We start from the raw sequence: 25,970 nt of genomic DNA on the forward strand, positions 1-25,970 counted from the left end.
AGAGAACTTAGAACAGCCAAACAATTTTGTAAAGGAAGAATAGAAGTAAAGAGCTGACATTTTCTTGTTTCAAAGTTGCTGCAAACTTGCAGTAATCAAGACTGTGATACTAGCATAGGATAGACATATAGATCAATGGAATAGAACTGAGACTCTGGAAATAAACACTGACATTTATGATTATATATATATATATATGTGTGTGTGTGTGTATGTATTTTTGTGTGTGTGTGTGTGTGTATATATATATATATATATAATTATTTTTAGTACTATGGATGGAACACAGGGCTTTGAGAATGAGCTGTGTCTCCAGCCCTATATTCATTTTTTATTTTGAAGCATGGTCTCACTGAATTGCTAATTTTCCCAGGCTTGGTTCAAACTTGAGATCTTCTTGCTTCAGCCTCCCAGAGTGCTGAGACTACTGATATGTGCTATGATACCTTGCAAATCCATCTTATTTTAGGCCAGCAACTGCAATAAACTCTTAGTTCCCCTCCTAGTCCCACTCTTTCCCCCCTCTGGTTCATTATCTACCCAGAAAAGTAATTTTTATTTCTAAATGATGCAGTAACTTCTTTACTTATTACCTCTTTTAGTGATTTTTAAAATTCACTTCAAAAATAAAAGTAGCAAGGTTTACCACAGCGTACAAGGAATGGCATTAACAACTCTTACATTTCCTCTGACTAGCCCCTCTTTATTACTGATTACTCTGTAGTCTTGTCAGCTTTCTGACTTCCTTGGTCTCTCCTACCTTTTTCAGTTGTAGCTTTTCATTCAGTGGATAGCTTCATTTCTACTTCCATGACTCTGTCTCCTATCATCTCTCCTGCTACACTTTGGAGAAAGTGCATACATGTCTGTTCACTGGTGTACCTTTTGATTCCATTCCAGACAGTTAATTACATGGGAACAGGAGTTTTATTCATTTTACTCTCCATTGGCTGCCTAACCACAGTCTACAGTGCCTGTTACATCATAGGTATTTTAACAACAACAATGATTTAAAAAAACTTATTGAATGGCCAGTGAAATACAGTTCTCATGAGAGAGAAAATAGAAAACAAAGAAAAATAAAATGAATGCTGGTATTTATTCTTAAAATTAGTGTGCTTAAGGAGACCAGATCATATCTGAAGTTAATAAATGGCAGTAGGAAATACTCTTACATACAGAAAAATTATACATGCCAGAGATTTAATTTTGGGGCTGTATTTTACACTAAAAAAGATTAATTAAGTAGCCTGTTTAACCTCCTGGGTTTTACAATAATCCCCCTGCTGTTCAAACGTAATACAGACTTTGACTTTGCATATTTAGTCTTGGTAGACCCATTTTTGTATCACACAAGCAACACCAAGTACGTAAATACTTTGGGCATGGCAGCTACACCATACTGCTGTGAGTATGCTTCTGATCACTGCATCTTGAGCTTATCTTTTGGTTTTTGTTCGTTTTGTTTTCATATTTCCCTTCTGTTTACAGGTTTAGTGTGCCTTATTCAACACAGCTATTGTGACAGCTGCAGGTGCTCCTTTAGCTTTGGCCTCTCGGGGGCTCCCCAGCCATGGACGGCACTTGCTACCTGGCTTCACCCACTCTTTGAATCTGCATCATAATCTGTAGACTCAGTCTTAACGTCAGTTCATTTGGCTGGAGGACCCCAGCAGAGGGAGCATTGGATAGGTGTAAGTAAAACCCAGGCCAGGATGATGTGCAAATGAGGCAAGTGACTTGGAGTGGTTTCACTACTGCCTTTTTTAAACCAGGAAACATCCCCACCCTTAACCCACTCTCAGACACTGATTCTGTTTTCCTCGGCCAAAAAGACTTAGCGTCAATGTCTACTGTGCTTTCTAACATACCTACTGATGAAGGTGAATGACAGAATTGCCGGCTTTGCAAGAGACAGAGAAAGAATTTGCTGGTATAGTGACTGATGGTTAATTTTGTGTCTTGACTTGATTAGGCCAGAGGTATTATTCCAAATGTGAGGAAGTTTCTGGATATGATAATTGTTTGAAGCAGTGGACGGAGGCCAGGAAAGGGCCTGCCCTGATGTACAGGAGTCTGCATTCCACTCAAGGCCCAAATAGGTCAAAGAGGTTGAAGAAGGGAAAAATCTCGCTCTCTCTCTAGTCTCCCTCTCTCTGTTGCCTCTGTCTCCCTTCTGCCCTCCCTCTCTCCACCTGACTGTCTTCAAGCTGGAGCATCACCTGGTAGAGGAAGACATAACCTTACGTAAACAAGTGGCTGCTTATGAAAGGTCACATTTTACAGAAAAGAGGAGACGTGATGGAAAGGGTTAACACTGCAATTATTCAATCTCAGTATAAGCCAAAATGAGTCATTTAAATCATTACAAGAAAGTCACATCATTACCAAATAAAAAATAGTAAAGGAGAAAAGGAAACGAGAGTGTAAACCCTTGAAAAATATTTATAAATGTGATAATAAAAATCTTATAAAAATCCTGTAACAAATTGCATACTCACTTATATATGCACAAAACACTTGTCTGACTGAGGAAATTAAAATTCACACTATTCGTCACACAAGGGAAGAAGAACCAGTGGAACTCACGTTGAGCTGGAGTTCATCTGTCCACTGCCCAATTAGACGGTAGCCGGGGTTGCTGGTGTTTGTCGTCTGGTACTGGAAGATGTCATAGCGCCCAGGTGCATCCCCATTCTTGTTAAACATCACTGGGGTGCCAGCACTACCTGAAGAAGACAAGAAAAACATAGATTTTAGAGTAAAATAGATTTCTTCTACCCCTCGTGCTATCGGTGATGGAACTGCACAGGACTAGATGAACAATATTTGAACTGCTTAAAAGTTAATCCAAATGGTCCTACAATTTATAGGTAGATTATAACCAGAGCCTGAGGGCTAATTAAACAAGGCAGGAAGACAACATGCCTGCCACTGTTGAGCAGTTCTAGCTGTCAACTTTTCTTAAAAGTGTATTCTAAACTGTTTTCCCTACTAAAGAATAAAAACTGTACATATTGTTTTTCAGAGATGCCATTAAGTTCTATCATAATCCTGCTGCTGCTAATGACTATTTTATCATGATGGTCATCATTATTTTAGTTTTTACACAACACTAAATTATGGTCAATAAGGAACAGTTTAGATTGGTGCAGTTATAGGCTATAAATATAATATACACACATATACACACACAGGGAATGCAGACACGAGTTTTGGTTAGTTTTAGTAACAGTTATAATCATAAAACATTAGTAACTGAGTGCTATTTCTTTTATGGTTCCATAGAAATAGGAAAAATACCACTGGGCTCCTAGTATATATCTGCAGGTTAATACTTGGCTAATATTCTTATCCAAAACCAACACACTATTTCTTGTCATTTACAAGTAAATTTATAGGTCGCATGCAAGTTATAATAGAATGACTGAGAACAGAATTACGTTCGACTGCTCTTTGTGATGGAGAGAGATGGGGTAAAGTGTTTGGCAATGAGCATGCAGCACGTTTGATGATGGCTTATCATAAACTTAGGCAGCAGGGGTGGTGGAGCTCGACATCTGGCGAGCGATGGGTCCAGCCTCTGCAGAACTTGGGCCACCATGAGTATTCACATTAATGACTTGGGCAGAAGAAAATATAAATATGTTGTGGTTGGTTAAGTGAGGTACTTGGGTCAGGTTCTGCAGTGAGGGAGAGATTCAGACTGGAAATGTGGAAAGGTGAAATTCATTGCTCACAGATCCCAGAGAAAAGAACAACACACTTCACAGCAGGACTCAGGGGAAGAGAGTGACGCAGGGCATTGAGGACATAAGTGCTCAATCAGAAAACAGGAAGTAAGAGAGACAGGGAGAGTCCCGGAGGCCAGAGACTGTGCTGGTATTCAGAGTATTACCCAGGTGGTTTCCTGGGACATGGCTGGATTTAGAGAGCACAGAGACAAGCCTGGAAACTGTGGAGAGTATTACTGGGCTTCCAGGCATGGAGAAGGAAAAAAGAAATGGTCCAGTGGTTTAGAACACAAACCTCCTTAACTCTCTAGAACAGGAACTGGGTGGACACTGCCTTAAAAGATACAGGAACTGGGTGGAGACTGCCTTAAAATATGTAGGTCAAAGCTGACAAGACAGCAAGATAGATGCAGAAACACCATTCCTTGAATGAAAGTTATGACAGCATGTTAACTAGACAGGAGAAAGCACGCTTAAAACAGGTTTTCTAACAGTCCAAATTTGAAGAAAACATGATATTGACAGTGATCTGACACCAGGAATCACTCAGGATAAGCATGAAATTAAAATAACGAATTAAGGAAGGGACAGTGCTGAGTTATAAAGAGCACATGAAGTGGCAACCTCATGCTGAAAGTAATCACACAGGGAGAGAGGCATTCAGCACTACAGGCAAACTGGAGGAGGAGTTAAGGAGCTGCACATCATTCTACAGTTACTGGTGGCAGGACGTTATGACACCACTGAATATTAAAAAGGAACAAAAGAATCAGAGCTGATGGCGGGCTGAGTAATGGTCTAATTATCTCCATGTTCTAACACTTGAGACCTGTGAATGTACATTTTATGGCAAAGGGGTCTTTGCTGGTGTGATGAAGTTAAGAACCATGCCATGGGAGATCATCCTGGATGGTCTGAGTGGGCACAATGTGGTCATGAGCAGGAGCGGGGAGGGAGGAGCCCAAAGTGGAAGAAAGCGATGGGATCCCAAAAGCAAGAAGCTGGTGTAGAGCACAAGGGACCCTGTTACGGTTAGGACAAAGACCTGGGCTCGTTTGTGAAGATACAAAACATAGTCTCTGTGTGGCTATGAGCACAAACAGTTTTCAGTAGTTTTGTGACTTGAAGCTGATATTTGTGGCTCTGACACCTGTCTCTGTGTGGACAACACTGTCCCTCCTAATCAAGTGGCCATGCCGACCCAAAGTCTCCTACAAGACCACAAACCCAAACCCCTAGCAACAAGCTCAATGTCCAATGAGTCAAGTGTTGACCCTCAGAGGGGTAAAGATGGGATCCTACCCCATAAAACCGAACAGCTGCCCTATTCAGTGGTGACCCAACTCTGTGAATGCTCACTCCTGCAGAAAGGCCCTGTACAGCTTACTCTCGCAACACCTATAATGAAACACTTTCACTTCACCCTGGTCTCCTCTGACTCCTCACATCTTTGTATATCAGAGAGAAAGAAAGGCCTGGTGAGGATAAGTCTGGGGACCCCTAGAACCCAGACCCACAGGACATATAACACTAGAATGGAGCAAGGCATGGATCATGAACTGAGGTGGTCTCCAGGAACTAGAAAAGGCAAGAAAGTGGATTCTCTCCAGCATCTCCAGAAGCAGTCAGCCCTGCTTTTACTTTACCTAAGGCCCTTGGAACCTGTGCTGGACTTCCGGACTACAAAACTGTGAGCTGACACATTGGTGTTACATAACCCATTTAGTTTGTAGTAACTTTATTGTAGTAATAGGAAACCAATATAGAACAGCAGGTTACAGAACATCATGCTTCCTAACTGTACAGATGAGAAAGCACACTTAGGTCCAGAGAGGGGGACACACTTGTCCCAGTTACTCAGCTAATTAAACCAGAATAGCAGTAAGTAATTTACTTTTCAGTCTTTTAAAATGTGCTTGAAATCCAGGTTTACTATTTAATAATATGTGTGCGCCTTTGTCCTTAAAAGTGTACAGTATTCAATTTCATTCTACCAAGCATCACTTATAATAAATTCTCATAGGGTTAGAGTGAGGTTTAACTCTGAGAACATACTCATTGTACAGACACTCCTTGTTTAACAACTGAATTCCACTACTGTAACTAGGTTATTAAATGAATCGGTTACTAAATGAGGAGTTGTATATAATATGTACATCACAATACTGAGAACAAGAAATGGCCAAAGGAAGCTCCAAGTTAATGACTTGGTTTTATTTGCATAACTCTTACATGCAGTACTGCAACATAACAGAATGTAAAACTATAGTACTGTATAATCAGAAAAAATTACAGTACTGCATTGTAGAAGAAGCCACAATAAAGTTCCACTGCCACTCACATTCCTGTGTTGTAAGTGCAAATGTGGGTCATAAGTCTGAGCGGTGGGTTGTAAGTCCAAACAGTCTAAAATATGTCTGTTGTCAAACAAGGGAGGATTATGTATATTTACTTCTGGGTCTTTTATGTAATAAATACTTGGTAGATGGTAATGATTTTTATGTTTTTTTGTTTTGTTTTGTTTTGGAGAGAGATTCAACAAGCTGGCATTGAACTCAAGATCTTTATGCCTCAGCCTCTATACTTGCTGGTCTTAGAGACACACACTACTGCACCTGACTTTGTAATAATTTTCCCTTGTTTTTATTTCCATCATGGTTTTACCTGCTGATATCTTAGACCCAGACAGCAGGCATGATTTCTGTAAACCAGGTTCATGTCTTTCCCAGTGTAACAATGTCGTCTCTTCTAGCTGGTATCTAATTACAACCTCTGCTCTGATAGAAACATTTTCTTTTTAACAAGCAGCAGGACTGAGCCCACTTTGGGACTGGGCACTAAGTGTCAAAGAGCAATTTGTGTCAATGGCCTAATCTGTGAGGAGTCAAAGGTACAATTTCAATATGTATCTCTGTTTTACCTAGCTGCTGTCCCCAGAGATGTACAAGCACCCACTTGATCATGACAGAAATCTTTCAAGCCCTCTGTGTGTAAGAATCTACACAAACCTTCCCAATACAAGGAAAAAACAAACAACAAAACAACATGAATCAGGAAAAAAATTAATATTGACTCTGCTTTTAATAGGTCTTCCAAGTACAAAAGAAGAAATAAAATCTGAATTTTTCATATTAGCAAGATAAAAGAATACTACCATTTCTCAGGAAGACATAAAAATTCAAATACTTTTCTTTTTCACACTAGTTGCTAAGATCCATGTTGTGCTTTGCTATAAATTCTACAGCTTCTATTCATTAAATAATAGGTCTCAAGCTTTTCATAATCTTTAAGAAAAGAGACAGTACTGGAGGCCTGGGGCTCCAAAAGATCTCAAGCATACCAGCTAAATATTCATCAGAAAGGAACACACCACCTCACCTGTATCCTTTCTTACAATCTTTGTGAGAAGAAATGATTTTTGTCTTGCCCTTTCCATTCTCATTAAAGTTCATGTTAAAAAACGAAGGCAATAGAGCTGAATTACTTTATCTAAGTGATCACTTGCAATAGCATATTGTGCAATTTTGACCTTCTGGGTGGATTCTATAATGCAGTTGGCTTATTATTTCCAGTTTTTTCCATATACACTTTTTAAAAACACTCCTCAACACCTTCAAAGAAAAAAAGATGTATTGTGTTCAGTGAATTCTATATTTTGAAAAGAATTCCAGAAAAAGAGAAAGAACGCTTCAAAGGGGAGAAGACTACCTACAGAGATTTCCAAAAAGTATCGGGGCTAGAAAGCATGTACACTAAGGCAAAAGAAATTAAAGTTCTTGACAAGAAGAGGGGCAGGGAGGGAAAAATGGATGACACAGAATACCCAACTCTGAAATCTGCTCTGCTGGATAACAATGTCTGAAGTTTCTTTCTAAATAGGGAAGGGACGGTAATTCAGAGTGCCCAGATGTCAAAACAGTGTCCCAATTAAATACCTAAGATGTTTTCTGTTTCCATTCTACCATCAGATTACAGAGTCTAGAAAGGCTGCATTGATATGCATTCTCATTACCACTTTCTGCCAACAAACCACCCTAAATCTTAGTGCTCCAAACAATAACACAAATCCTGCAGTCTAGTTAGGGATGGGTGGAGAGAGTTCCTCTCTGGTGCATTCACACCAGTGAAGGCAGCTTGAAGCTCACTTGTGTGACAGCTGGGTGCTGGCACTTTCTCTGGGGATTTGGTCAGAACACATACACATGCCCCTGAGTAGAGCATCTGCTGTGCTTATACTACAAATATTGCAAGAGAACCATGCTGAGCCTTACCACTACCTTTTATGTTTTAGAAGTCACATAATGTTATGTCCAAATTAATCATAGCCTTACCCAGATTCAGAAGAGGGAAACATAGCTCTTACCTTGGGATAAAGAGTGCTTACATTTTGAAAGAAGAGCATGTGAAATGCAACGTCTTAACAAAGAATACCCTCCCTTTATTTCTCTTCTGGAAATCTAAGGATAGACACACTCCAGATTAGATATGTTACATAGCAATTCTTTTAAGGTGTGTGTCCAAGACACTGCAACTACATTTGGAACTTTTGGGTGCCTGGACCAACATAGAGATGAAAACAAATTGATGCTGAGGACTTTACACTGATTTGGGAGGCAGGGAAAGGTAGTGAGGAGTGATGCAGACTAAGGTAGCCATATTTTTCCCCATTCATAAGAGGAGGTTAAGTACTTGGTAAAGCTTTTGGAAAACTTCTAGGACACTCTGTCGTTTCCAAAATTGATGCTTTGGTAAATGTGAAGGTCAGAGTCATTAAATTGAATTCTGCCGGTATGCATCAAAACTCCTAAGGGTAAGTGAAATTACTTACTGAAGTACCAGAGCAGCACAATCAAGCTTACTGAGATGAAGAAATATAAAAATTTGCCTAAAATATGCAAAAAAGAGGCTAAGATGGACTGGAAAGAGATCTGAGTTTTAGACCTGTCTCGGTCATTTGCTAGCTGTGAAGTCTACACAAATACTTTCTCCTCTCCACAATTTGATTTCTGTACCTAAAACTCAGAAAACTAAATGAGTAAAACATTTCAAGTTTTTTGCCTCTAACATTTTCTCACTTAAAGTGAAAGGGGAGCCACTGATTAAACAGAGCATAGTTTCTTTGCCTCACAAAACTTCTGAGCCCTGAGTCACTGTATGTTGCAATGAGGTGGAAGCCAAATGTCTCCTGGCTGCCCCTAAGGAAGAAACAAGGTAACTTCAAACACAGACCACGTGGGCCACAGAGCAAGACGATGACAAGAGGAGAAAATGACAGTGCACAACCACAGAAGCTCAGGCCTAAAATGGGCCAGCAGGAATGAGGCAGGAAGTCCTTCCTCTCAGCCACTAAAAGCATAATGGTCAAGGAAGCAGATTGTGGAGTTAGAGCTCTTTGCTCTGAGGTTTTACTTGGACATTATGATTTTTAATTTCTCTGTAGGTTTCCTAATAAAAAGGAAAAAATAACAGTACCTGCACCATCATGCTGCTTTGGAGAATATGTAAGCTAACACATACAAAGTCCTCGGGACCTTTTCTAGCGTAAAGTAATCATAGCATTTACATAAGCCCCGGGTCTAGTTCAGCCGGCCTGACACTAGCAGTCATGATGCTCTACACAAAATGAGTCTATAATCATTGAATGGAAGAAGATTCAGATAAGAATTGCCAAGAAAATTCCCACAACAAATGTTTTTGGTCACTAGTGTAAGAACGATCACAAATATCCATAGGCTAGAATACAAAATCCCAAAGCTGACCTCAGCATATGTAATTTACTGTGTGAAAAATAATCCAATTTATTTTTGCTTGGTTTAGGGAAAATTTGTTCTCAGGAGATTCTGTAAAGTCTGAAAAAAAAAAACACAAAAAGAAGATGATTCGTAGTTGAGTTTATTCTAGTTTTATGAACAGTCATTTCTGTCTTCCTCTTTTTTTGCAGACGACAAGATTTTGTACACGGTAATTTCTAATGGTGCCCTCAAGCACTTAGAGCTAATAAATAAATTAAGGAAAGATTCTGGATACAAAATCAATATACAGAAATAAGTAACATTCTTATACACTTATGCAAATTACCCCCCAAAAGAAATGTTAAAATATTCCCATTTACAATGGCATAAAAATATCTAAGAAAAATTTTAATGAAGGATATGCAAGACTTATATACAGAAACATATTCAAGAAAGACATTGAAGAAGACATGGAAAGATGTTCTATGTTCACTGATTCAAATATTTAATATTATCATTTTCTTGTGGTACTGGAGATTGAATACAGGAAGGATTGAGCTACATTCACAGCCTTTTTATATTTTTTTAAATTTTTAAATTTTCTTTCACTAAGTGGCCCAGTATGGCCTCAAACTCTTCCTACTTCAGTCTCCTGAGTGGTTGCGAGTTTTTAAAATTAGGCATTAAATTTTAAATGTGGTCATCAGAGAATTTTAATCATCAAATCAGATAACTGCATCCAGATACTAACTCCTGTAAAATCGGTGCAGCACTGTGGATCTAAATGGATTGTTGCTTACAACTGGAGACGCACCTATCTAAACCAGGAAAGCAATACTGTGCTATTAAAACTGTGCCAATAAAATGCAAATTTTATTAAAATTCCTCTATTGTCCCACTATTGTCCTTTTTCTGGCTTAAGATCAGTCATTCCTATATTACATTTGATAATAATACCTTTTTTGTCTCTTCTCATCTAGAACAGTTCTTTCATCTGTTTTGCTCATGACCTGAGCACTTTTTTTTCCCCTAAAAGATAGAATTTCATTATGTTGCCCAGGCTGGCTTTGAACTCCTGAGCTCCTGTGATATTCCTGCCTCAGCCTCCTGAGCAGCTGGTATGATAGGCATGTGCCAAGCACCCAGCTTAACCTAGAAGTGTTTTGGCTATAAAACCACAGAACGGATGCTGTAACATTGCCAGTGTATCACATCAAGACACATACGATGCTGAAAAGTCTCATTAAGAGTGATTTCCACCTTGAATACTTGTTCAAAGGGCTATTATCCAGCTTTCTCCACTACGAAGCTATTACTCAACCCTTGATAATCAATATATATCTTGATTAAAGATACTTTGAAACTATGCAAATTTTTTTTCTCATTATACTTTAACTCAATAATTTTAGCATCCATCAATGATTATTGCCTGCAATAATGATTACTGAGGACTTTCAAAATAGTCATTTTGCATTTTTATCTTTTTGGCATTCTGTCATGCTACCTACACTCATGCATTTGTTTATTTAATTCAATTATTCATTTACATCAATATGGGTTATGAATATTTATTTTACTTTGAGTTAAAATCCTTTGTGGTCCCAGGATTGGGCAATGGCATGTCTTCCAAGGTGGTTCCTGCGCCCCTCACCATGACCCCATTAGCTGTGGAGCACTTTCTTATGTTCTGCAAGCAGCCCTGCTATCACTATACAGCCAGCGCTGACTCTCACTTCCGGCATGGTATGACTCAAGCTCAACTTGTGCTTTCCCTGCACTGGCTCTGGATTCTGCTCTCTCTCTGGGCAGCTTCAGTTCTTTTTACTGAAGAACCATTCTATTTTTAAATGTGATATGAGTGCTGCATGTGCTCGTTTCTTCTGGGGTATCGTTGCTCCCAGGCCCACCCAGGGGACAGACCTATGTGGTACGTACAGGCGTACACTCAGACACACATCCGTAGCATGTCCATGCCTCTATCCACACACTGGCATGTATGTGAATTCATCCTGATATATGTGAGTCTAATCCAATACAACAGTGCTCATTCTAGTTCTCTGTGATATTTTGTCAGTAATTTTTATCTTGGACAATGAGAAACCTGGTTCTCACTATATTTACTTATTTTCTTACATTGTCTATTATGGTGTCTATATAAGTTAGTTTTAGAATTATGAAAAATTACAAGTTTTACTAGCTACCATGCAATATCTGAATATAGTTATTTTGTCTCTAGTCTTATATGATTTTCCAAAATTTATTTCATTGTTGTGTTTTTTTCAGGTTGATTATGGTATTCATTGTAATAGAGTTAGAATTATTTGTTATCAATTCTATTGAATTTTTTGTTACATATTCAGGTTTATTGAAATTATTTGCCCAGTTTTGGGTATGTGAAGCATTGAAAGAAAAGACTATATCTAGAAGGTATCATCAGAAAACAGAGGTTCCCCTCATGCAGTCTATGTTATTTGATTATTTTTCCTATCCAGTTATACTTTTTTCTTTAATTTATAGCAGAGTTTTCTATTTTGACCCATAGACTTGCAACTGAAGATACAGTTGTCATCATCACAACCATTACTTCAATAGGGCATGTAACTACATCAAATATCCCTTTCCTTTCAACTTCTCTCTTTATTCACTTATCCCCTTTCACCAAAAAAGAATTTCACTTTGTATTTTTTTTTTTTTTTCCGGTACTGGGAATCGAACTCACGACCTTGTGCTTGCCAGAGGCTGTGTGCCGCTGAGCTAAATCCTCAGCCCCAGAATTTCACTTTGTACAACATATTTCAAAAACAAGACAACAATCTATAGCCCTAAATATATATTCATTCATTCATTCCTTCACTTCTTCATGAATTGATTCGATTATTTGAAATTATAAGAAACTAGGTTACTCAAAGGAGTAAATAACAATACACCAATAGAACTTAATGAAACACAAAATGCCAACTGATTAGGATACAGAGCAGCATGGATATGGGAGACTCACCATTGAAGTTAACATTGCGGATATATTTCAATAGCTTCTTGCCTCCAGCTTGTTCCATCTCTGGGCAAACTCCCCGGTAATCAGCACAGAGGTCCTTGTTCATATGATGAAGGGCATGAGCCATGGCATAGACCGCATCGATCACGAACTGAACTTTACCCTCCTGCTCATAGTTGGAGTCTTTCCCAATTCTCTCCTGTCCTGCACATTTAAACAAGAAACACACACAAAGACTCGTTTTTGAGTAGATCTTAAATGTGCATTTACTTTCAATTATGTACAAAGAAAACAAACTTAAGGAGTATAAGACTGCAACTGACAAATCCACAGTTGGCAATCATGTCAGATTTTTTCAATAGCTGCTGGTATTTTACTTTGGACTACATTACACTAACTATTTTAAGTTGTTAGATAGATGTTAGAAGTAAAACCTGAAAGGATCACAGTGACAGCATTGGCAATGAGTGTAATAAATTCAAAATATAATGGTCCCAGAGAATCAAAGCATTTTTGGGTCAGAACCTGAGTTGTCATGTTCAAATCTTCAAAGCTTGCTTGCTCTGAAAAAGCCAACAAGGAAATAATAGAAAACACACTACATTCTCCACATTAACTCATTACCTCTTACATACCTACTGTACCTGCTGTGTTTGCTGTCTGAATTAGACACTCAGTTACTCCAGCTACAAACTCTTCTGTCATCATTCATTCTTTTTTCTACTTCCCACCCTCCCATACGTAGCAGTCCTGTCAGTTCTAGCTCTGAAACACTGCACAGTTTTGGACACCTTACCAATGACCCGGTTCATCAATTTCACCTTTCATCTGGATGCAATGCTAGCTGTCTCCCTTCAGCTATGAACATTCCTTCATGTTCATGTTCAGAAACTACTTCTGATCATCTGCTCTCCATGCTGAGAATTCTTCAATGGTTCTCCACAGAGAAGATCTAAATCTCCTCCCCGGACAAAAACAGCCATTGATCATTTGTCCCCACCTGCTTCGTAATGACACAAACAAATATTCATTAAGTGCCCGTGCTGTGTCGGAAGCAATACAATTATTTTAATTTTTAATTTTAGAGCTACAGACTATTTATTCTCTTTCTACTCATGGGGAAGATAAATTTTATAGAAATTCACTGATCTTCCCAATATCATTTTGAAGTATAGCGCTAATGACAACTCAGGCTTCATAGATCCCAGAGCCCGTGTTCTTCTGACTGCTTGACACTACGGGGCTCTTTCTGTGCATTTTTTCTTCTAAACTGAGATAGCTATTGTTTGTTTAATCTATCTTTGCTCATTGTTTCTGCTTTGCTAAGACTGTCCTTCCTCCTTGCTTTCACTCATTATGATTTAGTTCTCCTTCCTCTAAGAGACAATTCAAAACTCTCTGACACATAAATCTCAATTAAAATTTCCTATAAAACGTACTAACCTTCTAGCGTTAATGATAGCAGTGTACTTTCAAGTTTTCTCAGTAGCTCTCTCTGAGGTTTTTATTTTTGCTTTTTCTCTTATAATCCCCAGCATGCATCACAACATGGAGCATCTATCCTCTAGCAGACACTGAGCAACTCTTGTATTAAATTATGTATTCGATAAGTACACGGTGCCAATGGTTCTCGTTAGACTGCTCTTCCCTTTATGAAGAATAATTGCCCACAGATTGCATTTCACTTGCACAGTGATATTTCCAAAATTGTTTTCTATGGCACATTTGTGTCACACAGAAACAGTGGGAATCCCACAACACTATACCCTTCCCCTGCAAAATATATAAGTGGCTCTTGTCACGCACCATATTGAAATAATCTTTAGGTTTCTTTACTGACACTTTTTTAGAACCTTTAATATTATGTTCTAAAGTATGATCTCCATGGATAAATTCAGAATTTACTAAATTTATTCCCTTTTTTTTTTTTTTGCAATGGGGATTGAAGCTAGGGCCTTTGCACTGAGCTATAACCCCACTACCCCTTTGTATTTCTTCATTTTAAAATTTTGAGACAGGTCTCACTAAGTTGCCCACACTGGATTCTTACTGGTAATATTCCTGGTCCTGCTGCCAGACTGCTGGGATTTCAGGCATGTGCCACCACACCCAGCTGTGTATTTTTCCTTTAGAGTACATATTAATATCTCATATTCCAGACACTTTGTGTTCTATGTGACTCTCATTAAAATGCCAATCAATCTTAAGCCCACCGTAGGTCATCAGTGTAATGGCCTGAGAGTGTATGAAGAGGATTTGTTTCTCCAAGATAAAATGCACCACAGACTCATAGTGCTATTCTCAAATCCAACTCAAGACTGCGGTCTTTTCTCAATCTTGACACCTTACACACTTTCTCTTAAAAAGAAAATGCTGGATCTTAAGGAAAGTGCCATGATTATTCATTTGCTTTATCCCACAATACATAAATAATATTCTCAGAATACCAAGCTTATCTAATAAATAAGCTAAAAACCATAATGTAATTAATAGCATTGCATATGTACTTTTTTCAACTTTTGGATATTTTTGGGATACATTCTAGAAGTAAGGTTTATTGTTAAAATGTAAATTAATCTATGCTTTTACTATGAATTGGTGAACCTTCTCTGAAGGATTTCACCATTTTGCTGTCCTATGTGCAATAGAGGAGAATGTATATTTTCCTGTAACCTTACCAACAGAGTACTATATGGTTAAACTTGAAATTAAATCAGGTATTTGAGAAAGACTACGACAGTGGATTTTTATGTGCATTTTTTATGTGCGAGGCTGAACATCTTTGCATATGGAGAGATAAATACTTTCTTTTTCTGCAAAGTGTTAAAAATGTAGCCTTTTTTAATGAAACACTGTTCATTTCCTTTTATATTTCTAAAAACACTATTAATATAAGTACCTTGATATTGCTTGCAAATATGTCTCAATTTGTCATTTTTACTTTCCTTTTATTTTTCCAAAATATTTTATTAAATTTCTCCTAAAAAGTTTACTGATTTTTCTTCCTTTATTAATTCTGGATTCTGAACCACCATTAGAAAAACGTTTCCCCATTCTGAGAGTATCAGGTTTTATCCACGTTTTCTATTAGTAGTTGCATAATTTTATTTTCTATAGGTAAATATTTGATCAGCTTGAATTTTATCTTGTATGTAGTGTGAAGAATGAATCGAAGTTTTGTTTTCTTCCATATAGCTGTCTTAAATATAGCTGTTGGATATTTTATTTGTAACATACAGCAATCATCTTCTCTGATCTAAAGTGCTGTCATTATTACATATTAAATTTTCATGCATGACTTTCTCTTTTTCTGGATTATTAAAATCTGTTTCTTTGTCCATTCAGGCCCTAACACCAAAATTTGAATTAGAAAGGCTTCACAGCATATTTAAATACATGGTAGAAATAGCTCTTCTCCAACTGTAATTGTGCATTGTTGTAAGATCATCCTATTATTTTTACTTCCTAAAATGAACTTTGTCAATAATTATCTAATCCAGAAAAAACCCAAACAACTTGATAAGACATTTACTTAATCTTTATGTTTATAAATTAATTCACCTGAAACAGAAACTTTACCGCAGTTCAGTCTTCCTATATGCATTTTTTACTTGCTCAACTCTAATTTCCTTCCTTCAACACTGTTTTAATTTTTTTTCTCATACAGGTTTAAAGTGTTTCTTAGAATGTTTAGCCACAGTATTGCATTTACTTTTGCTATTAAATATGACATTTTCTTTTCTACATATCTTCTCTCTGGTTTTGTTTGTGTCTATAAAAGCTATCCTTTATTTCATTGTGCCTGTTTTTGTTATACCCCAGCTATTATAACAATAAATATGCATAAATCAAGGCTGAATGAACTTTCAAATGATCCTACCAACTAGATCCTAATATTATTATTTTGTAAGACTATGGTATTTACTCTTCTGACATTATGACTTATTTTCATAAGATTATTAACTTTTATATAATTTTATAACATGATTCTGTCTAAATTTCTCTCATTTTTATAGTAGTATTCAGAAAACTCAATATTGTAGGCATTATGATTGCTATAAAATATATATTATAAAATGAATTCTAATAATTCAGAAGTGTAGTTTCTTAACTACTTTAATAAACACATTCATCTCAAAACGAATGCTCTGAAAATTAAATTGTTTTCAATAATGAAATATTTTATTGTTTTACAAGTACTTCAGGTTTCATTTTTCTCTTGAAATTGAGCAGATAAACAGTATTCACATATTAAAGGCAAACACTTGAGGGTTAAATTTTTCAAGTTAACAAACCGGGAAAATCTAAATTTATATCAAGCAAATCAGAAGAGTCAGATGCATTAAATAAATGTGAAAGCATTTAAATATTCTTTTACTTAGTGTGGTAGACACCATTATTTGCTAATGTCAGAATCTTTAGCTGCCCATTTACCATCCCCATTTTTCTCTTCTTTACTGAAATCTGACAATGTTCAGAATTTGGTGTCCACCAGTAAGAATGAGGACCTGTGGAACTCTCCTGGCCTTACCTGGGTAAGTTCTGGTTTGTCAAAACCCATGCCATATCCTGTGAAAGGCTTGATGTAGGAACTGGTGTAGGATACAATTCTAGTGGTCAGAAAGTATAAGGACAGGCTTTGTGGAAAATTTCTGAAAATGCTGATTTGGCCTTTAAAAAGATAGTCAGTTGTATCAAGAGAACTCCTCCTACATACACTTAGTAATCCAGATAGTCCTGACAAGATTGTATATCATACCAATGACAAGGGAATTAATATGTGATAGGGAGATGAAAATAACCTGAGCTGTGAGTTAGTCAAGCCTTCTACCTTTGTTTTTTCCATATGGAGATATTAAATAGTTTAGCCATTTATTAAAGCTCGATACTTAATATTCCCATGTTTCCTTAGCTACCACTTCTGTTTGTGCATCACTTTACAGCAGTCTAAAGGACCATAATTAAGCATACACTAGACGCACACTGAATTGCAGTGTTAAATATTTTCTTTTTTTTTTTTTTTGGTTTTGGTTTTTTGTCTGGTACCGGGAACCGAACTCATGACCTTGCGCTTGCCAGGCAGGCGCTTTGCCGCTGAGCTAAATCCCCAGCCCCTTAAATATTTTCAATAGCATAGTTTCAAGTACATTTTTAAAAAAACAATTTGCAATCCTCAGTTAACCTCTTATATTTTTCAGTTTTTCTGATTAAATAAATACATTGTCTATTCTTTTACTTTATGTATTTTACTTCCTCTTTTTCATCAGATTTTGGAGGAAAGAGTGAAATTTAGCAAGGATGAGAACTCTGAAGCACTATCTTTACTTGTCCAGCATCCACAGGCTCAATTTTTAAAATTTTCCTGATTTTCTCTTCCACTGTTACTTTTAGCTAGAGTCCAGTACCTACCTCCAAAATGTATGAACTTTTAGCAGTACTGGGGATTTTGCACCAAGGACCTTTACACCAAGCTACATCCCCAGCCCTTTTTTGTTCAACATATGCAAATCAAAAAAAGTAACACACCACGTTAACAGATCCAAAGACAAAAATCACATGATCATCACAATAGATACAGCAAAAGCATTAGACAAAGTCCAAAACCGCCTCAGGATAAACATCTTACAGAAAATTGGAATAGAAGGTCTTTATTTCAATCTGATAAAACCCATCAATGACAAGCCAGCATCTAACATCATATGAAATGGTCAAAACCTGAAATCTTTCACTCTAAAATTGCAAACAAGACAAGGATGTCCATTATCACCATTCCTATTCAATATAGCTCTGGAAACATTAGCCAGAGCAATTACACAAGACAAAGAAATAAAAAGAATATGGGTAAGAAAGGAAGAAGTTAAATTATGCTTATTTTCTGGTGACATGATACTCTACATAGAAGACCCATAAAACTCTACCAAAGACTCCTAGATTTAATACTGAAACTTGGCAGTGTAGCAGTATACAAAGTCCACACACAAGAATCAATAGCATTCCTATACATGAATAACAAACTCACTGAGAGAGACCTTAGGAAAACCACAACTTTCCTAATAGCATCAAGAAGAATGAAATACTTATGAATCAATCTAATGAGGGAAGTAAAAGCCCTTTCCATTGAAAGCTATAGTGCTCTGAAAAGGGAGTTCAAAGACAATATCATAAAATGGAAAGATATTCCTTATTCTTGGATATGCAGAACCAATATAGTGAAAATGGCCATACTTCCGAAACTGTCATATAGATTTAATGAAATCATGATCAAACTACCAACTGAATACTTCACAGAACTAGGGAAAGCAATCTTAAAATTCATTTGGTACCAGGAAAAACCTAGAATAGGTAAAGCAATTCTGGGCAAGAAAGGCAAAACAGGAGATACCATAATCTCTGACATGAAGTCACTATAAAGCTACTGCGATAAAAGTAGCATGTTACTGGCAAAAAAAAAAATCAAAACAAAAACCAAAAATACAGACCCAGGAATCAGTGGAATGAATAGAACATGCAGAATCAACTCCAAAACACTCAGCTACCTTATCTTTGACAAAGATTTTCACTGGAAGAAAGCCTCTTTAAAAAATGGTGCTGAAACTGGTTTTCACCTGTCAAAGATTAAACTTAGACACAATATTTTTTTACTAAATTTTTTTTATTTTAAAAATTACAAAAAAACTTGACAAAACAACAATGAAGACAAAATCAAAACAACACAAAAACATCAAAAATGATACATGACCTCAAGACAAAATGATAGAAATTCACAATGGTTGCTATATTACATGCTGCTTCCTTCAACGAAGTTGCTCAGTCCCTTAGACATAAGACTGTAAGATTGATCAAACAAGCAAAGACAGTAACAAGTAAAAATAAATAGATAAATATTTCTTGCCAGGCATTAAACTAAAATCTAAATAGATTAAAGATCTAACTATTATAACAGAAACACTCTACTGGAAGATAAAATAGGTACAACTCTTAAAGACACAGGTATAGGCAAAGATCATGAACAAAACCCTGTTGCACAAGAAATATTCCAAAGAATCAACAAGTGGAGTCATATCATGTTAATAAGCTTTTGCACAGAAAAAGAAACCACCAAGTAAAGAGAAAACCCATAGAATGGAAAAAAAAAATTACTAGCTATTCCTGACTATGGGCTAGAATATATAAAGAACTCCAAAAAATTCAGATCTCCCCCACATTTATAGACCTAATAATCCAAAAGTGGGGATCTGAAATGAATAGACACTTTTCAGCTGAAAAATTCTGAACAGCAAATAAATAGATGAAAATTACTGAACATCATTAGTCATTCAAGAAATGCATACAATAACTCTGAGGTTCCATCTCACTCCAGAAAGAGTGACTATCAACAAGAAACCAACAAATACAAATGCTGGAATGGGCTGTGGGGGGAAATAGGAACACTTTTCCACTGTTAGTGAGAGTATAAATTGGTACAATCAATATGGAAATCGGCATGGAGATTACTCAAAAAACTAAACTAGAGGGCCAGGGATATAGCTCAGAGCTCAGGCTTATATATAAGCGTGTGCCTGGCAAGTGCAAGGTCAGAGTTCGATTCCCGCTACCTAGAAAACTAAACTAGAGATTCCATTTGACCCAGTTATTGTCCTTCTTCATATCCTCCAGAAAGAATTAAAAGTATTGTGTACAGTGATATATGCACATCCAGTTTGTATCAGCACAATTTGTACCTAATCTTGGAAAATGCCTAGATGCCCATCAACACTGACTGGATAAAGAAAATGTGGTCTTCATATACAATGGAGTCCTACTCTGCCATAAAGAAAGATAAACTTGAAACATTTTTAGGAAAACAGATGCATCTTAAGACCATGATTTTAAATGAAATAAATGAACACACATGTTTAAATATCCCATTGTTCTCTTGTGTGAGGATCTGAAAACAGGAATAAGGACCAGAAAAAAATAATAGATATTAGGAAACAGGAATAAATGTTTAAATAGGAGGGGGAGCAAGGAAAGGGGAGGGTGAAGGGAAGGAAGGAAAAAGGATCAGAACAGTTGAAGGAAAAACATGAAAACAAGTTTTGTATATAAGTAGGGAAAAAATGGTTGAAGGGAGGGGAGCGGGAACAAAAAGAAAAATCAATGCATATTATTTATAGGCACAAATTTCCTATGATGAATGTGATCATTATAAATAACAAAAGTGTAGTAAAGTTCATTTCTTTTTAAGAAATAATTTTTAAAAGAATTTTGACGTAAGATCTTCCTAAGTTGCCCAAGCTGAATTCAAACTTGCTATTCTCCAGCCTCAGCTTTGTGCCACCACATCCAACTCAAAATGCACACTCTTTTAATATCTGTTGAATAAATGTTTGATTGCCCTACTCAGGAATAATCATAGAGGTTTCCAATAGCAGAGTTTACAGTGCTGACTCTGCTGGGGAGACCTTCCCTTTGAAGTACCTGCTTCACTTGCTCATTGGAACACATTGCTTTCTCAAAATACACGGCTTAGTGAAGAAGTGTACACGTATAATTAATGCAAATGAGACATAGAAGGGAAATAAATTACAGAGTGAAATTATCAGTACACTCACAGCGGTTTGAATCAGGAAACTAAAGAAAAAGATAAGGGTCACAGAAACCCCTCAAAGAAGTTGGCTAGTACTCACTGAGACACACAAACACCTGAAGATTCAGGACACTTAACAACTGGCCCATTCCTTTCCCTACACTTCTAAGGGAGTGAGAAATGGTGATTGTTATGTTGATTTCCAATATTAGTCAGTGTGATTTGGTTGGGACAGTCCCTTCTGCAGTGACACATGCACTGTGCTGACAGTGCTTTTATGAGCCAGTCGCACTGCCTGCTGCACCATGGACGCACTTGACAAAGCTTTCAAATCTCAGATGACACACATTTATTTCATGGACTATAAAGCCTCAAATGAATGTTTCTTGGTATAAAAATCCTCTGTAGTGTGGTATATAATTAACAATGTTTAGATCTATAGCAAATGATAAATACCTTGGTAAAGTGGAAAGCATATGCCATAAGGTCTTTAAAAAGAAAGGCCATAGTCTGGTTGTGACCAAACAGCTAGACTTTGAGTAAAATGGATGCAGGGCCAGCAGGGTGGAAAGATCGTGGAGTGGTGGGAAATACTGCAGTGTTTTGAAAATGCTACTGTTACCTGCAAGCCTTGTTAAGATGCAACTACAATTGCTTCCATAATTTGAAAATAAAAAATAAATAACTCTGTTGAATCAGTATTTTTTCTGCTTGTGGGTGTACATTTCTCTTTGCAAAATGAATATTAATGGCAAAATAAGATTTGATGCTTACGAACATATACTTTGATTAATCTTTCTTTTTTTAGTTTTCTTTTTTTTATTTTAAAGATAAAAGAATGAAAAACATCTTACAAAACACACATACATTTAGAAAATAACACAAAAGCAGTATAAGCAATACAGAATCTCAGACAAGGTGGTAGAAAATTAACATATACAAATGGCAGGGCCAGGGATATAGCTCAGTGGCATAAGTGCCTGCCTGGCAAGTGCAAGGCCCTGAGTTTGATTCCTGGTACCAAAAAAAAAAAAAAAAGGGTTACAGTAGATATTGTGAAAGGGAAAGGAACTGCTTAAAGGGAAAGAACAACTGGGATAGGGGAAAGGAAAAAGGTAGGGGCGGGGGAAACAAACACAAATGGCATATAAATACATGAGCAAATGTTCAACATCATTAATCATTTGTGAAATGCAAATTAAAACAACACTGAGATTCCACCTTACCCCAATAAGAATGGCTAGCATTAAGAAATCAACCAATAACAAATGCTGGAGAGGCTGTGGAGAAAATGGAACCCTTCTCCAGTGCTGGTGGGAGTGTAGACTGGTGAAACCACTGTGGAAATCAGTTTGGAGATTCCTCAGTAAACTAGGTCTAGAGGTCCCACTCAACCCAACTATTCCCCTTCTGGATATTTTCCCAGAAGATCTGAAAACATCACATCACAGTGATATATGTGCACCCATGTTCATAGCAGTGCAGTTTATAGTAGCTAAATTGTGGAAGCAACCCAAATGTCCATCCACTGAGGTGCTGCCTTTCATAGTGACCACATTTAGAAAATATCAGAGCAAAAATTAATGATTTTGCAAAAAATTTCCAGCAGAATGAAAGTTAGAAGATCCGGATAGAGGCAAAGCATTGACATTGTTGCTGTGCCTTTATTTGTAGGTGGTGGTGCATGAGAATCGAGTGGAATGAGTGAGTTTGGGGAAGAATGATGGGGGTCACAGTGTGCTGTGGACACCATGTGCCTACTGCAGACTTTGTGGGGGCCACGTCTTATGCAAAGCACTTTTACTGTTTGGACATTTAACCTTTAGAGCACACTGTTGAGTAGATCCTGCCATTTTCTCCACTGTTCATCTATTGTATTCCTCATCTCTCTCTTAGTTTATGGCACATTATAGACAATGTACTGAGTACATTGCATCCCTAGGTAAATGTGAATATGTGATGAACTTGGGGTTTCCCTGTAATTCGTTTCATTTTCAGTCACAAGTAATCTCGAAGTTCATGCTAATCATGGTTTTTATTTACATTCTCCTTTCCACTATCTGTGCTTCATTAGTTTCCTAAATGAAATGAATGTTTTGGACAAGGACTACTATATCTTTCCTTGACTTTTCCTTGGGTGGGAAAGTTAATGGGCAGAACAGTTGCCAAAGGTTATGCAGAGGAACAAAATGTTAAATAAAAGATGCCAATGGATTCTCAAACCCATACGACCCAAAACTGATGACTACTGAATCCATAGCATCTGGATGTGCTGCAGCAGACAATGAGTTGCTTATTACAGATTTAAAAAGAATTCCAGGAAGTGAAAAAGATTTTCTTTCTTCAATGCTTCCTAGAGGACTATTTAATTTTTCACTTAGACTATGTTTGCTTCTGGAATTTCATTTCCAATTTCCAGGTAGTACAATTAAAGATTCATAGAGTGAACGACTGTGTGTGCAGTGGATGGCAGGGATAGATTAGGTATGATGCACACAGGGCAGGGGACAAAAAGAGAGGGATGTTTCAGGTCCAGCGCTCACAGATCCCAAACAGATGGAAGCTATTCTGAGAGACTCCACTTGGGACTTTATTGCCAAGATCAGTCTGTTGGGGGAAAATACCTACCAACTCAGCAAAATAATCATAGTATGTACCACAAAAACTAATATTAAAATGTAACATACCTTTGTACCAAACCAAGAAAATAGATATTTAAAAGAATTTCTTGGGCCAGGGATTTAGCTCAGTGGCACAAGCACCTGCCCAGCGCAAGGTCCTGAGTTCGATTACTGGTACAAAAAAGAAAAAAGAATTTCTCACATAGCTCTCCTCTCCTCTGCCTTGTTAAGCCCAATTTCTGTATACATGGTTTGAGTGCTCTTTCTATACAGGTGATAGAATTGCTGGTGAAATCTTTCCAGAAGTAAGTAAAGGTATATATTTTTATAGGACCCAGTTGCATTCAAAACCCTGAGATTGCCATTGCAGGAATTAGACTTAGAATGAATTTTCACAACATTCAGAAACCTATTTAAAAATGCACTGAGACACTGGGAAAAATAAAGGACTGCATAATCTTCATCATCAGTGGCTAAAACCATGACAACAAATGACAATGGAAACTTCATAGTGAATACCTCAGGCAGAAAACACTCCTTCACCTCTGCTCCTTTTCTCTTCCTCATTTTCACTTTCTTCCTCCTCCTCCTTTTCTGTCGATATTAGCAAGTTTATATTTTTGTATAGAAAATGGTATTGTGTCATATGCATATGTGTGGATTTAAAATGAAGATTTTTACCAAAATGCAAATTTTCAGAGTAGAATATAAAAGGTACCCTAGATTCTTTACCCATGAATGCTTACCCTTGGAAATTTAACCTCTCTCTCTTCTGATTTTAACATACAAAACTGCAGGAACATTTATGTGTTTTATAATGTGATATCATAGCAAATAAACAACAATATGTAGAAAGAAAAAAGAAAGAAAAAGAACACAAGGCAGGAGCAAAGGAAGAAAGAACTGACCTAATCGAGCTTCTCAATCCATTCAGTAATTTACAAGAAATGCAGAAGATAGAGAATATGTAAGTCAGGTGCAAATGGGTGGAATTCTACAGAAACAGTGATAAGATGTTTTCTTTAAAAAATAAATGACAAAAAGTAAAAAGAATGGGGATAACATTTTAGGTTACAAAATTACACTTAATAAACTATCACACACGTGGTAGGTAGAACATGTCTGGATAGTGACATGAACAACTGTACAGATACAACAGAAGTGACAGAGTGGATATTTGATGATGATGAACTGCTTTTGTCTATAGGTGCACATGTGTGCATATTATGCATTTGTAGGAGTCCTTGTCTCTCAGAGATGCTTAATAAAGGACTTAAAAGCAAAGTTTTATATACAAGCTTATTTTCAATTGGCCACCATTGAACATTCAATGTGTGTGTGGTACACGAGATGCAAACCAGCCTTTAAAGCCAGATGCTGGTGTTAGATGGTGGCTGGCTCTATGGTGGCTCACTATGCTATTTTCTTTGCTTTATGTTTGAAAGATTATGTGATATGAATGAATATAGGGATAAAGGAGAAGAAAAAGAGATATTAAAAGAAGAAGAAAAGAGGAGAAGCAGAGGTAGAAGAAGTGGTGGAGGACTAGGAAGAATAGAATGAAGAAAGAAGTACATAAAAAGAACAAAAAGATTAGGAAGAAGAAAAAAGGTGCAGGCAGGAAAGCAGCAGAGATGACATTAGTTGTATTTGAGGGATGCCTATGATGTGCTATGTACTAAGATGGGGATACAGATATAAACACAATACCTTTTCCTATTGTCACCTTTCACAATGCTACTCATGTGCTTCTGTTAAAATATGCAATTTCCACTTCCCATATCAGTTCTTACAATTACCCTTACATTTTTCTGCTTCCCAGATATTTTATTAAAATGCACACATATCATTAATATTAGGCACATGGGTCGGGTAGTCTTATTCCCGCCATCCAAGGTCCCTTCCTGGAAGCAAGGCAAACATATGTGGATGGAATAATTGCATCGCATGGACACTGTGACCCTTCATTCCCTAAGATGCACAGGGAAGGCATGAGGCAGCTCCTCCCACTGAAGAACTTGAATGGACTTCTTAAAACCATCACTTTGATGAAACTTACTTGTGAAAAGAAATAAAAATTCATCGCTTAGCTCTGCTTGAGTTCTATACTTTGTTCTAGTGACTGTAACCATGAAGAAAAAGAAAAATACACATCCATATACATCGTACTTTCCAAAAAGAAGATCTAGTCTTTAACAGTGCAACTTGTCCATACCCCAAAAAAGGGTATGAAATGAATTTTACATGTTGTAAATGTGGTTTTGATGAAGTGAGACAATGAACAAATGTCTTGACATGAAAAAAAATAAAAATGTGCAA

The 25,970-nt window shown here is 37.0% G+C and overlaps 1 protein-coding gene across 3 annotated transcripts in view; it reads right to left on the bottom strand.

The window, feature by feature from the left end:
• Grm7 (glutamate receptor, metabotropic 7) overlaps window positions 1-25,970 on the bottom strand; it is an 818,896-nt gene that overhangs the window by 263,719 nt on the left and 529,207 nt on the right. For all 3 annotated transcript variants that reach the window (XR_001233876.1, XM_005383738.2, XM_005383736.2), the window contains exons 6-7: window positions 12,465-12,665; window positions 2,590-2,729 (exon numbers count right to left, since the gene is read on the bottom strand). Coding sequence is in view for 2 of the 3 variants with exons in the window: in XM_005383738.2 (XP_005383795.1) it covers window positions 2,590-2,729; window positions 12,465-12,665 (341 nt within the window). In the remaining variant the exon portion in view is untranslated. The remainder of the gene's footprint in view (window positions 1-2,589; window positions 2,730-12,464; window positions 12,666-25,970) is intronic.

This window comes from Chinchilla lanigera, unplaced genomic scaffold (genome assembly GCF_000276665.1).
Source record: "Chinchilla lanigera isolate Chin_1 unplaced genomic scaffold, ChiLan1.0 scaffold00020, whole genome shotgun sequence".
Classification (NCBI taxonomy): domain Eukaryota; kingdom Metazoa; phylum Chordata; class Mammalia; order Rodentia; family Chinchillidae; genus Chinchilla; species Chinchilla lanigera.